This window comes from Leucopleurus acutus, assembly GCF_964270905.1.
Source record: "Leucopleurus acutus genome assembly, chromosome: 8".
NCBI lineage: Eukaryota > Metazoa > Chordata > Mammalia > Artiodactyla > Delphinidae > Leucopleurus > Leucopleurus acutus.
Window position 1 is genome coordinate 102,083,381 of NC_139151.1, and position 12,673 is coordinate 102,096,053.

Consider the following 12,673-nt stretch of genomic DNA (forward strand, 5'->3'; position numbering starts at 1 on the left):
AACCATCGGGCCCCAAACAAATCTTCTAAGGCTTGCCCCGCCCTGCTACCCGGCTGCGGAGGCACGACCACCCCCACACCTCAACCTCGGTAAAACGAGACCTACAAACCGGCCCCTTCTGGTCCTTAGTTTCCCCAAGTGAGGAGGGGCAACACCGGCCTAGCCTAGACGGTCTGTGTGTGTCCCCCGCCCTAACACTCTCCTTACTTTGGACCTAGCGCAGCCACCTGCTGAGAGACCCTTAAACGCCGCAGTGGGGCGGGGTTAGGGGCAGAGTCAAGAAGCCGCCAACCACCCAGAGGCTCCTCCCCCTTTTGAGTCTGGCCCCCAACCGCATGGATCTTCAGTAGTCCTGGAGGCCTCGGCCTAAGTCCCAGCTCCCGGCCCGGGTGGGCCCCACCCGGGCGGATGCCACGCCCCCGGCCAGCCTAGCAGGCCGCTGACCTAGTATGGACACAGCACTGGGAAGAGAGGCGTGGAGGATGACGCTTGGAAGTGGGCAGGAGAGTCCGGGCCCTGCCCCCACAGGCCGCCCCCCCCTTCTGAGGGGACGCACCTGACACGGGTGGGGGTAAGGCGCGGTGACTGTGCAGCTGCTATGCCGCCCGGAGCTAAAAATATTTCCCAACAGACAGAGGAGTAAGGAGGCTCCCAAGGAGAACCAGTTTATTGGGGAGTGGGTAAAGTTGGTCAGAGCCATAAATAGGAGCGGGCGGGGAGCCCGAGGACAGGACGGGAGCAGTGTCCTTAGTCACGCTGAACACTGGGATATCAAGGCTGATGGGAAATGGGGTTCCAGGAAGAGGTTTAGAGATCTAACCCCAGTACCCTACCCTCTGGACGAGGAGCTGGAGCTGGCCCAAGGGACTGCCAACAGACTCAGGGGCAGGTTTGGGTCTGGTCTAGAGGCTCAGATCTTCTCATCAGGTGCTGGCAGGCGCTGGCGGCTAGGCTCCACGCCCCAGATCTCCTTGGCGTACTGGGCAATGGTGCGGTCGCTAGAGAACTTGCCAGAGGTGGCTATGTTCCGGATCACCATCCGCGTCCACTCTCTCGGGTTCTACAAGCCAAAAGGGAGCTAGCTCTGCCAGTGGGGTCCCCACCTACCACCTCATCCCAACCAGGGCCACCAAAGCCCTGCCAGCCCCTGGCCCAGGACCCCTCACCTTGTACAGGGCACTGACTCTCTCCTGGCATTTAATGTACTCTTCATAATCTGCAAAGACTTTAAACCTGGAGGGGAATGGAGAATCAGGAAGTTTCATGAGGTCAAGGGCCAAGCCCATCCTGTCCCATTGGATTTCTGGGGACCTGAACAGTGATGCTGCTTCCAAAGGAATCTAGTCCCAACTGCCCAGAAGCCCTGTCCAGCCTCCCCACCGCACCTGAGCCCTACTGAGCCCAGCAGCCCCACGTGCGCAGTTTCCTGGCCAGCCAGCTCACCGGTCATGGTGCATGAGCATGTTGACAATGTCCTTGAACAGGTCGGGCTGTTTGGGGGAGAAGAAGCCACTGTTCAGCTGGTCAATGATGTGCCGAAGCTCTGGAATTCGGTCACAGTATTCCTGGGCATTGTACCTGTTGGGGAAGAGCTGTAGTCAGTGCCCTGGAAATGGGTTCCTGGCTCCTCCTCCTCCAGCAGAAATCCAGGAAGTTCCAAGCCCCAGGGTCAAAACCCAGGCCCAGCCTGCTACTGCCCTCCCCGCAGCTGCCACACTCCCTCTGGAGGTCTTTCCAAGAGGCCCCCTCCCTTCTCAGCTCAGCTTTTCATCCCCCACTTTGTGGATGAGGAAACTGAGGTCTAGAGAGGAGAGAAAGGTAGTGTCAGAGCCAAAGGCCCCAAACCAAGCGCTCTTCTTCCCACACACCACCACTGTCTCCCAACAGGTTTCTTTCCTTCGTTAATGGCTTTTCTCCCCCACCATCCACAGTCCATCCCTGGCCTCACTTTCAGGCCCCAGAAGGAGCGAACAGGTATATCGTGAGGAACATCCTTAAGTTCAAACCGTCCAGCCAAGCTCATCGCTGTGCCTGGCACCAACTTTCCTCCAGTGTCCCACTTCCTAAGGCAGCACAATCCATTCCTGAGCCACCTGGGTTCAAATCTCTCAAGACCAGTCTCATCTCTTTCCTCCCTTTCTCTCTTCCAACCAGAAACCAAGTCCGCCTCCTCAACAATGTCCCTAATCCCCATCCCCAGCAGTGGCCTGCTGCAGGGGACTCCCCCTGCCATCTGGTGTCAGCCCCACACTGGTCCCCCACCTAGACATTGTCCCCTCCAGTCAAGCCTCCTGCAGCCAAAAGTGTCCATCTGGAGCCTAGTTCTGAACGTGTTGGACTTTGCTCAAAACATTTCACATTTCCTTCCTGGTCAAAGGACCAAGTCTGCCACGCTTCCAATGCAGGGGACACGGGTTCAATCCCTAGTCAAGGAACTAAGATCCCACATGTCATACGGTGCAACCCAAACAACAACAACAACAACAAAGGACCAAGTCTAAACTTTCTAGTCAAGCCCCACAGGAGAAATTCCTATCAATATTCAGTGCCAGCTCTTGTAAGCTGTTGGTGGGAGTGTAAACTGGTACCAACTTTTGGGAAAACAATTTGACAATGTGTATCAGGAGCCTTAAGAACTCATACTTTTTACTCAGAAATACCCCCTTCTAATAATTATCTTAAGGAAATAATCAGAGATGTGGACATCAATGTAAAAGGTTAGTCATCACAGGGACGTTTATCCTAACAGACAGGGGAAATCAACCTTAATGTCCAACCATATGGAACTAGTTAAATAAGTTATGCCATGTACATAAGATAGAATGCTATACAAACATTTAAAATATCTTGAAGACTATTTAATGACATGGAAAATGCCTCACCAATGTTAAGATAACAGGATTCAAAACTGTACATGCATTATTCCCAACTTTTAAAAACTATATACACGAAGAAAAAGAGAACTGTGGCTTTAAATCTGGGTGATGAGATTATGGATGACAGTTGTTTTATTCTTTGTGGCTTTGTATATTTCTAACCAGTGAGCATGTACTGCTTTTATGAGAAGAAAAAATCATATTTTAAAATGTTAAAAATGTAATGCCAGGGGCTTCCCTGGTGGCGCAGTGGTTGAGAGTCCGCCTGCCGATGCAGGGGACACGGGTTCGTGCCCTGGTCCGGGAAGATCCCACATGCCGTGGAGCGGCTGGGCCCGTGAGCCATGGCCACTGAGCCTGTGCGTCCGGAGCCTGTGCTCCGCAACAGGAGAGGCCACAAGAGTGAGAGGCCCGCGTACCGCAAAAAAAAAAAAAAAAAAAAATGTAATGCCAGGAAAATGTCTTCTCTGAAGATCTATGTTTCTGACCACAAGCACAGATATAACTACTGTACTCATATTTCCCTTTTTGCCATGGCTGCCAGGGAGCTAAGAATTTCACTTTACTTCCAATTCCAGAAATAATATTATCTCTGAGGGTTGGTATTATTTTCTCTTCCTTTCCCTTCAGTTCTCTGTTACTTCTTTCTTTTCCCATTTCATTAACTTTATTTGTTATAAGTCACCTCAAAAGTTTTCTAGACTCGTGATGGCCATAACTAAGACCCTGTGCAGCCTGGACCAGCCTTTCCAGTCATGCCTCTTGCTCCCGGCTCTACCTCCAGCAGTCGCACCTTGGTGCCTCCTGCCCACAGACTGTGAACTTTGCAGCCCATACCCTTTCTGGTCAAGCCTTTCCACGTCCTCCACCCGCATGCCGAAGATGAAGAAGTTCTCCTCTCCCGCCTCTTCTGCCATCTCCACATTGGCCCCATCCATGGTGCCAATGGTCAGAGCCCCATTGAGCATGAACTTCATGTTGCCAGTGCCTGAGGCCTCAGTGCCCGCAGTAGAGATCTGCTCGGAAAGGTCAGCAGCCGGGATCACTGTGCGGGGGGGCAGCAGGGGACAAGCTCAGCTCCAGGAAGAGCCCCAGACCAGCTAGAGACTCTGGAGTTAGTCTGGCCCTAGGCCTAGCCAGATTCAGAGTCCCCTCCACCCCAACGCTCCACTCTTAACCAATTAAGTCTCTCTCTCACTGCCCCCCACCGCCCCGCCACCTCTTGTTGATATTTGAACATCTGGGACCTAACCTGGACTCCCCCCACCCCCCAGCTCCACTGTGTGATTTAAAGGGCACCACTGAGGCCCATCTCCCCTATAATTTCACCCCATACCACCATTAAAGGGACATCCTCATGATTTGAGTATTGTCCTCTCCAGATTCTTCCTTAAAGTGCAAGCACCCTAAGAAGAGGAGATTAATATCTCTTCCTGGAACTGAACTAATCAGAGCTTCCCTAGGGTCCCCACTGGCGGCATTCCACCTTTCTCGGCCAGTGAGACTCGGTAGTTCTCCAAGAAGATCAGGCGTAGGCGGTCTCCCACCACCGGGTCGTGGTTGACCACATCCCCAATGGCTGTAATGAGTTTGATGATCATCTTGGCCATGTGGTACCCAGGTGCAGCCTGTGGGAGCACAGTCTGGGGTCAGCTCCACAGCCTGACCTCCTACCCCCATCCTGCAACTCAGCCAGGCTGACCTCATTCTGGATATCAAAGAACCACAGCCATGGTCTGCAGCCCGGCTTCTCACCTTCCCTCCAATCATCACAGTCCGAGGCACAAAAAACTTATTGGGATCCTTCTTGATGCCTGTGGAGAAACAGAGGGATCCAGTGAGTGGGCCAGGTTTTCCTTCTAGGCAGTAACACCTGACAGCACTCATCCAGCCAGGGCTGGGCTGGGAGACAGTAGCCCTGACTTGGGCAATCACTTGCTTTGTGACCTCAGATCTGTCACTTCCTCCCCTTCTGAGCCTCAGTTTGCCCATCTGTGAAATGGGGATAATTCCATGTCCCAAGAGTTATCCTGAGGTCAAAGGAGATGTTGATCAGGAAGTATATAGTATCCTGGGAGGTACACAGAGGGGGGAACCAGGAGCCAGAGGGAGCCCTGCCACTCACGGTTGTACATTGTGATGACATGGAGGCAGTTGAGGAGCTGGCGTTTATATTCATGAATCCGCTTCACCTGGACGTCGAAGAGCGAGTTGGGGTTGATGTGGACTTTGTATTCCTTCTCTAGGTACGCAGAGAACTTTAACTTGTTTTCCTGAAGTCAGGGGAGTGGAGAGAGCTCACCAATAGGCCTCAGCCTCAGGAAATCCTACAGTCTCATTTCTTTCCCAGGAAGGTGAGGATAGAAGTCTCCCTTGCTACCTTTATCCACTCCTGCATCAGGGCAGACATTGCTAATCAATGTCAGCACTCTTCCAGTGAGGTCAGATGATGCCTTCCCACCATGGACTGACTCCAGGCAACTTCTACCAATGGCCTGAGTTTGCAGAAGAGATGAGCTCTATCGGCCATTCCTGACTCAGACATCCGGCCCCTCCAGCACCCTCCACTCAAGCCCTGGCACAGGAGTCTGTCCCAGATTGCAGCGCTCCTCACCTGCTTCACTTTGGCCACATCCCGGATAAAGGCTTCATCGTCCACATAGGAGAGCAGTTTGCGCAGCTGGTCCAGGTCTGCGATGTAGTCCTCCCCGATGCGCTGTGGGAAGATAGCTCTCAGTTAGGCCCATATCCCTCCTCCGTCCTCCCTCACAGAGGGGTCCCTTTCCAGGTCAACCAAGCCCCATCTACTGCAGACAGCTCCTTCCTCTGCAGCCTCCCAGCTGGGGGGGTGGTACATGTATGTGAATCTTTCCTCCCCTCCTGACCTTGAGCTCTGATGGCTGACCCCCATCTGACCCCACAGGCCTTCCTCTTAGCCTTTTCCTCTGACAGGCATTGACCTCAGGGCCCCGCTCCCACTCTCTGCCCCTTTCTGGTCTCACTCCAGATGTGACCTGCTGATAACCCCTCCATTAGACTGTGAACTCCACCAGGTTGACCTTCATAGCCAGGGCTTCCATTCGCCCACAGGCACCCTCATGCAAGTAAGAAAATGGTTCCCCTTCTCCAGACAGATGCAAGGCTTGGGGAACGCAGTGCAGGATGGACTTCAGCACTCAGATGGGTGCCCTACAGTGAACCACATACACAACCACACCCAGATGCTCCCTGCGGTGACCGTGTTGACCCCTACTGGCCATACATGAACGCTCACCTCAGCAATGACTTCTGCCAGCCCAGGGTTACACATAACCAGCCAGCGCCGAGGAGTGATGCCGTTGGTCTTATTCTGGAACTTATGAGGCTCTAGCTCATAGAAGTCCTTGAAGCTATAGGATGGGGTCGGGGGATCACCAATCACCCCTGTGGGATGAAGGCCTCCTCCCTGGGGCCCCTACCCTGGTTTCTTGATGAAAGGGGCCTGGAGGGGAGGGGGAGGGTGCTGTGTGTAAGAGGGGTCATCTGGGGACAGGACTGGACTGGACGGCAAGGCTATGATTCTTGTAAGAGCAGTGCCACCCATGGAAGGGGCCAGCTGAAGGCGACTGTGAATGGCCGGTGCCGGGCAGTGCGGGGGTGAGCGGGGGTCCAGCGGGAGGGGCGGTGTCTGGGGAGCGGGTCTTACGTGGTCTTCTTGAGGATCTCGGAGTGGATGCGAGCCACGCCATTGATAGCATGTGAACCGGCGATGCACAGGTGCGCCATGTTGATGCGCTTCACCGCGCCCTCCTCCACCAGCGACATGCGCCTCAGCCGGTCTATATCCCCTGGGAACGCAGCCGCCACCCGCTGTGCCAGGAGAGCCCAGAGCTAGGACGGGGACCCAGGACCCAGGTTTCCAGCCCCTACCCTATCCCCAGGTCTCTGTCCACAGCCCTCCCTGCCAGAGTCTCAGGAGCCATGCTTTCCATGCCCTCCACGCCCCACCCTCCACCCCACGCTTCCTCCACTCACATTAAGGAAGCGCTGGTTGATCTCATAGATGATCTGGAGGTGCCGAGGCAGCAGGGTCTCCATGAGGTGCACGGGCCAGCGCTCCAGGGCCTCGGGCAGCACCGTGTGGTTGGTATAGGCACAGGTCTTCACAGTCACGTCCCATGCCTGACAGATGGGATGGCGAGGAAGGACCCCCGGGCTTAAGCCGGACGGCTCTCCACACACACTGTGCAGCCAAGAGCCCTGGCCCTGCCACTGCCGCGCCAGGTTCTAGGACACCCGCCCTCTGGGCCTCACACTGCCGTCTGTGCAGTGGGGGCTCCACCCACATCTTTCCACTCCCCAGACTGGGAGGGGAACCCTGAGATGCAGAGGGTGAGGCAGGGGTGCAGGAGGGGCCCTGAAGCCCACCTTGTCCCAGTCCAGCCGCTCCTGGTCCACCAGAATCCTCATCAGCTCGGGGATGGCCAAGGAGGGGTGGGTATCATTGAGCTGGATGGCCACCTGGGGGCGGGGGGGCATTGGAGTCAGTCTGGGCTCCAAACCAAGGCTATGATTGCTGTCCTTTGCCCCTTCAGAGCACCCCCCCCAGGGCCCCTCATGGTTCTAGGGTTGAGCTGGGGGTGGAGGCCCTCACGGGGGCAGGTATGGGGCAGGAGGAAGAGGGGAGCGAGGTTCTATTGAGGATCGCGAGCAGATCCCCCCACACCCACCCCCAACACCCAGCCTCCACGTCCTCATCTGTAAAATGGGTGGTTCAGGCTGAGACTGGAGGGAGGAGGGATGGCACCCATCACAGGAGGTGTAGAGGCTGGCCTTCCCTGGGGCCTGGTACCTTATCCGGGAAGGAGTCGAAGCTCGTGCGCACAGGGTCTCGGCAGCCGAACTTGGCGGATTTGAAGCGGCGGATGATGTCCTGGAGCGTGGCAGCCACTACGAAGTACTCCTGCTTCAGCCGAAGCTCTTTCCCCTCAAAGAACTGGGGACAGCGCCAGGCAGGGTGGAGTCAAGGTGGTGGCCTAACACTGCTGTGGGTGTGGCCAGGGGAGACTCCCACCCACACCAAGATTCCTGAGCCCTGAGCTGCCCCACCTCAGGGACCCAGGGGTCTTTCTCCCACCAAGAAGCAGCAATGTGGATGGTAGCAGGAGGGAGGGCTAAGGACCAGGAGGAGTATTGTGGGTGTTACCAGGGAGCGGCTCATCCAAAGTGCCCCACCCTAACCTGCTGCCCCCAGGACTCAGGCATCCTCCCACTTAAAGAACTTGGGGGAAGAACAGGACACACAGGGGCCAGCAATATGCCTTGGGTGTGACTAGGGCACCGGCAAGTGTCAATCCCCTTCTCCTGCCCTCTCCCACGCACTCTGGCTTCCTGTCCCCAGCCCAGGGGGTAACGTACGTTGTCGTTGGGATACAGGACACGGGAGATATTCTCAGCCAGGTTGCGGTCCAGCACAGCCTGGATGTAGCCACCAACGTTGACTGAGGAACGAATGTGGGGACAGGGTCAGGCTTGGGTCGAGTGTGGGCCGGGGTGGGCAGGGGCTGCTGACTTTGGCTGAACTTACAGTCCTTGAGGTTAAAGTCATTGGGGGCCTTGGCAGACCACAGGCGCATGGTATTGACGATGTTGTTGCGGTAGCCGGGCACAGGTGTGTCGTAAGGCATGGCCAACACCACCTGCGGGGCACCCGGTGTTGTGTCAGGAGGTGGGCATCTGCCATGCCCAAGAGGCCCTGAGAGACGGAACTCCATGCTCTGTCACTGCACTCCCCCAACTCCCCAAGCCAGGTTCTAGTCCCAACTCTGGGTGACACAAGCAGCCCCGCCAACCTCTCTGGACCTCGTCCATAAGGAGAGGACTTCCCAGTGCCTCCCCACACCACCGTGCCCCTCCTTGCTGGGCTGTTGTGAAGATTCCAGGAGGTGGGGATGAGCTCGGAGCCCAGGGCGGGGCCCTGTTGGTGGCCACTCCGCCATGATGGTGATGAGCTGGCCGCTGGCCTGAGCACAGTCTAGAGGACACTCTGGACTCATGGAAGGGCTGGGGGGAACCATGGGGCCTGGCTGAGGGGGTCACGGAGGTCAAGGCCATCCAAAGGGCTTATGCCTGGTTGACCACAGGGCTAATTAGCAGTGACTAATGCTGGCCCCACCTCCCACAATTAGCAAACATCAATAATTGCTGCCCATAGCTGCCTGTTACCATGGGGCGGGGGCACACCCACGCCTCCCTCCCCAACACTAAGTAGCCCCTGATTGGAGCAGAGTGAAAGCTGCAGCTCAGAGAGGGAAGGGACTGGCCCAAGAGCATAGAGCTAGGCGGGCAGCCAGAGCCCTGCTGGACCTTGGCGTGGATGACAGCAGAACAAACTCTAGATTCTGAAAGCCTAGAGGTTGCTGTGCAGCCATCTGGAGGCCGGTGACCTGCAGCCACAGCAAGACTGGCTGAGCTGGAATTTGGACACCTTGTTTAGCTTTAGGCTCCCTCTAACTTGCTCTGTGACCTTGAACAAGTCAATTGCCCTCTCCAGGCTTTTAAGTTTCTCCCCTGTCCCCGTTTCTGGGCTGTTGCTTTGTTTCCCATCAAGCCCCCAGTTCAGATGTGCAGGGGAGCCAAGACTCCGTGATTATTCTTTGATGAGTCTTGTGGGGTGGTGGAAAGGAGCCAGGTCAGGGGATAAGCACTGGTAGAGCACGGTGGCCTCTCTCCTCCTCCCAGGCTCTGCACTTGGTCTGGCTCCCCTGTGACCCTGTCTCTAGCCTCTCCTAGTTCTAGCTGTGTGACCTTGAATAAGTCACTTAACCTCTCTGAGCCTCAGTGGCATCCATTATAAAATAGCACTAGGTCCAGTAGCCTCCAGGCTCTTTCCTTGTTTCTCCCTGTTTCCTCTAGAACCTCCTCCCCTCTCCCTCACTAGATTTCCCCACCACCACACCCCGCTCCCTGACTTCCCCCTCACCTGCGTGTCCACCCACTTGGCCCCCTGGTTGGTGTGCTCCACTCGGCCATAGAAGTGCACAGGCAGTGTGCCCTCGGGTCGGGCCTTCTCCCAGGGGTTGCCGTAGCGAAGCCAGTCATCAGCCTCCTCCATCTGAGCCCAAGGCAGGTCAGGGGAGAAAGGAAGGCAGTGTCGGAGCCAGGCTCACACCACAGCAGGTGGTGAGTAGGCCAGGAGCAGTGGCCCTAATGTGCCCTATACAGGGAGGGTGTAAATGAAGGGCTTTGGGGTAGGTGGGCCCCTGGTCTGGTGGAATATCCACGGGGACACTGTGAATGTATGAGAGTCTGAGACATTCCACAGGTATGGACCTCCTATCCCCAGAGCTAACAACTGGCTTGGGGCCAGGGGGAAGGGGCAAGGATGTTTTCCACCAAGGCTGGGGCTGGTTCTGGATCTATGTGCAGATGAATGAACAAATAGGGGTCTTCTCCATCATCATAATAACAAGGTCAGGGCCCAAGGTCACTCACCTGCCAACCCCCAGAGATCTTCTGGTTAAAAATCCCAAACTCATAGCGGATCCCGTAGCCATAGGCAGCCAGGCCCAGTGTCGCCATGGAGTCCAGAAAGCAGGCTAGGGGTGTGCGTGGAGGTGGGTGTCAGAGACGCGGCACAAAGGAACCCTTCTGCCCAATCCCCTGCCACCCTGCTCACTTACCCGCCAGCCGGCCCAGGCCCCCGTTGCCCAGCCCTGCGTCCTCCTCGACTTCCTCCAGCTCCTCCATGTCCAGGCCCAGCTAGAGGCGGGAGGGTACGGCAGGCGTCAGGGCCAAGGGCCAGCAGGTCAATCTCCCAAGCCCCAAGGCTTGCCCCTCCCCCACACACCTGGTAGGTGGCCTCATCACAGGCATTCTCCAAGGCCAGGTTCACCATGGTGTTTTGTAGCGTCCGGCCCATGTAGAATTCCAGAGACAGGTAGTAGATCCTCTGCCCGGAGAGACAGGTGGGGAGGTGGAGGGGAGGGCATCAAGGCCACCCACTAACATTCAGCCAGGCGCAGCTGGGCCTGCACCTCTCATACTTCTTGCCCCACTCCTAGGCCCCAGCATGTTCCAGCCCTGCCTCCATTTCTCCCCCCTTCTCAGGCTTTGGGACCCAACAGGCAAGCTTCTGGTCCCAGCATTTCTTCTGACTTTGGACAAATCACTTTTCTTCTCTGAGCCTCAGTTTCCTCATCTGGAAAATGGGGCTGGCCATATCCACCTCAGGGGCTAGGAGAGGTGCCTAGGAGAGGTAGGAACTCCTTTCATTGCATGCAATCCTGCCAACAGCCCATCAGGGAGTCAGAATATAGGGAAGCACCTCCAAGTGCTCCCCAAAAGGGAAAGCCAGGCCCAGAGGAAAAAGTCATTGGCTCAAGGTCACACATGATTCAGGGCTAGAGTCGGCCACCTCCCGTCCTTGCAGAGGGCCCCCTGGCTCTCAAGCCTCAGTCCCAAGAAGAGGACAGAGAGCTGCCAGGATCTAGGATGCTGATGGTGCCTGGTCTCCTGGTTCCCTGGATCCCCTCCCTGGCCCTCCCCCACGCCTGCCCAGAAGTGTCAGGTTGCTGACATTTACCAGTGACCCCAACAGACATTTGATCTCACCACCCCAGCTGCGCCCCATGCGCTGCACCAGCACACACACCACGCACGCATTCAATGATATGTCCTTCCACTTAGGGTCCAACCCAGGCCACAGGGATCTTCATGTCCCCCAGAAGCCCCTCCATTCTCTGAGTGAGCCCTGGGCCTTTGCAACCAGCCTACCTGACCCGAGCCCCCTGACCTGCTCCCATCCCAGATTTCTCCCCCTGGGTTGCCCCAGCAACCCATTGCACCTGGCACCCCTGGATCCTCCAACCTCAGGAACCTGGAGTGACCCTTTATTTTGCTGCAGAGAGCCCTGACCCCAGGGAGGGGCTGCCACTTGGTCAAGATCTCCCAGCCTCCAGGCAGGGCACCCAGCCCATTCCCCTCCCGGGGTGCCCCAAGCAGCACCTTGGGGTCCTTCTCGTAGTAGTGCTGCTGCGTGCGGAGCCAGCGGCCCACGAGGTGGTCACGCACAGTGTAGGCCAGCGCAAAGTAGTAGTCTAGAGGGGTGGCCACATTGCGGTCTTTCACGAGGGTGAAGTGCAGGTGCCGGTTGAAATTCTTCTTCAGCTCGGTCACATTCTCCACGCCGGCCAGGCCGCGCACGCTGATCTGCTTTCTCCTCTCCTGGTCTGTCAGGGGCCGGGACATGGCTGCAGGAGGGCGGGCTGGGCTGACTGTGTGGACAGGCGGGCGGCCCGAGCAGTGCCTCCAGCCAGGGAGTGGAGCTCCCCAGCCGGCTGGTGCTTTAAAGCCTGGCTCTGGGCGACGTGCCCCGCCTCCTCCCTCGATGGGTCGGTCTTGGCTTGGCCGCTCGGGGAGCTATTTTGGGGTGAGGGGAGGAGAGGAGGGGCAGGGAGGGCCACCTGGCTCATTCGCAGCCCTGCGCTGACCCACTTCCTCCAGGCCTCACACACTGGGGTCTGCTGTCTTCTGTCCCCGTCCCTGCCTTTTGCAGGGTCAGAGACAAGATGCAGCAGGCAGAGCACTGACTTGAGGCCTGAGGCTTGACTGGAGCCTCTGGGCTGTGACTTTGGCTGAGGTCGCCCTGATCTGGGCCCCTCTCCTGGGTTATAGATGAAGGATGCAGCCTGATTGCGGGCCCTCAATCAGGACTCCTTGGAGAGGCTGAGGGCGCTGTCAAGGAGAACAGGTGACAGGAGGCCCAGCCTCCATCAGAGCAGCTTGACTTCGGTTCTAGACCTTCACGCAAGAGGCTG

At 56.9% G+C, this 12,673-nt stretch overlaps 1 protein-coding gene across 2 annotated transcripts; it reads right to left on the reverse strand.

The window, feature by feature from the left end:
- Nucleotides 1–910: 910 nt before the first annotated feature.
- PYGM (glycogen phosphorylase, muscle associated) lies at nucleotides 911–12,104 on the reverse strand (the record flags this gene model as incomplete). 2 transcript variants are annotated; one of them, XM_082845438.1, is made up of 20 exons in its annotated part: nucleotides 911–1,060; nucleotides 1,167–1,233; nucleotides 1,444–1,578; nucleotides 3,714–3,921; nucleotides 4,363–4,504; nucleotides 4,632–4,690; nucleotides 5,002–5,149; nucleotides 5,491–5,592; nucleotides 6,151–6,265; nucleotides 6,562–6,725; nucleotides 6,891–7,037; nucleotides 7,284–7,376; nucleotides 7,708–7,851; nucleotides 8,274–8,356; nucleotides 8,443–8,554; nucleotides 9,838–9,969; nucleotides 10,350–10,453; nucleotides 10,538–10,616; nucleotides 10,705–10,806; nucleotides 11,862–12,104. In XM_082845438.1, the coding sequence occupies 20 exons, from the start codon at nucleotides 12,102–12,104 to the stop codon at nucleotides 911–913; spliced, it is 2,529 nt and encodes an 842-aa protein (XP_082701564.1). The 2 variants fall into 2 exon arrangements, with proteins under 2 accessions (XP_082701564.1, XP_082701565.1); XM_082845439.1 differs by lacking the exons at nucleotides 10,538–10,616; nucleotides 10,705–10,806 and having other exon boundaries at nucleotides 10,350–10,370.
- Between the last annotated feature and the right edge of the window lie 569 nt (nucleotides 12,105–12,673).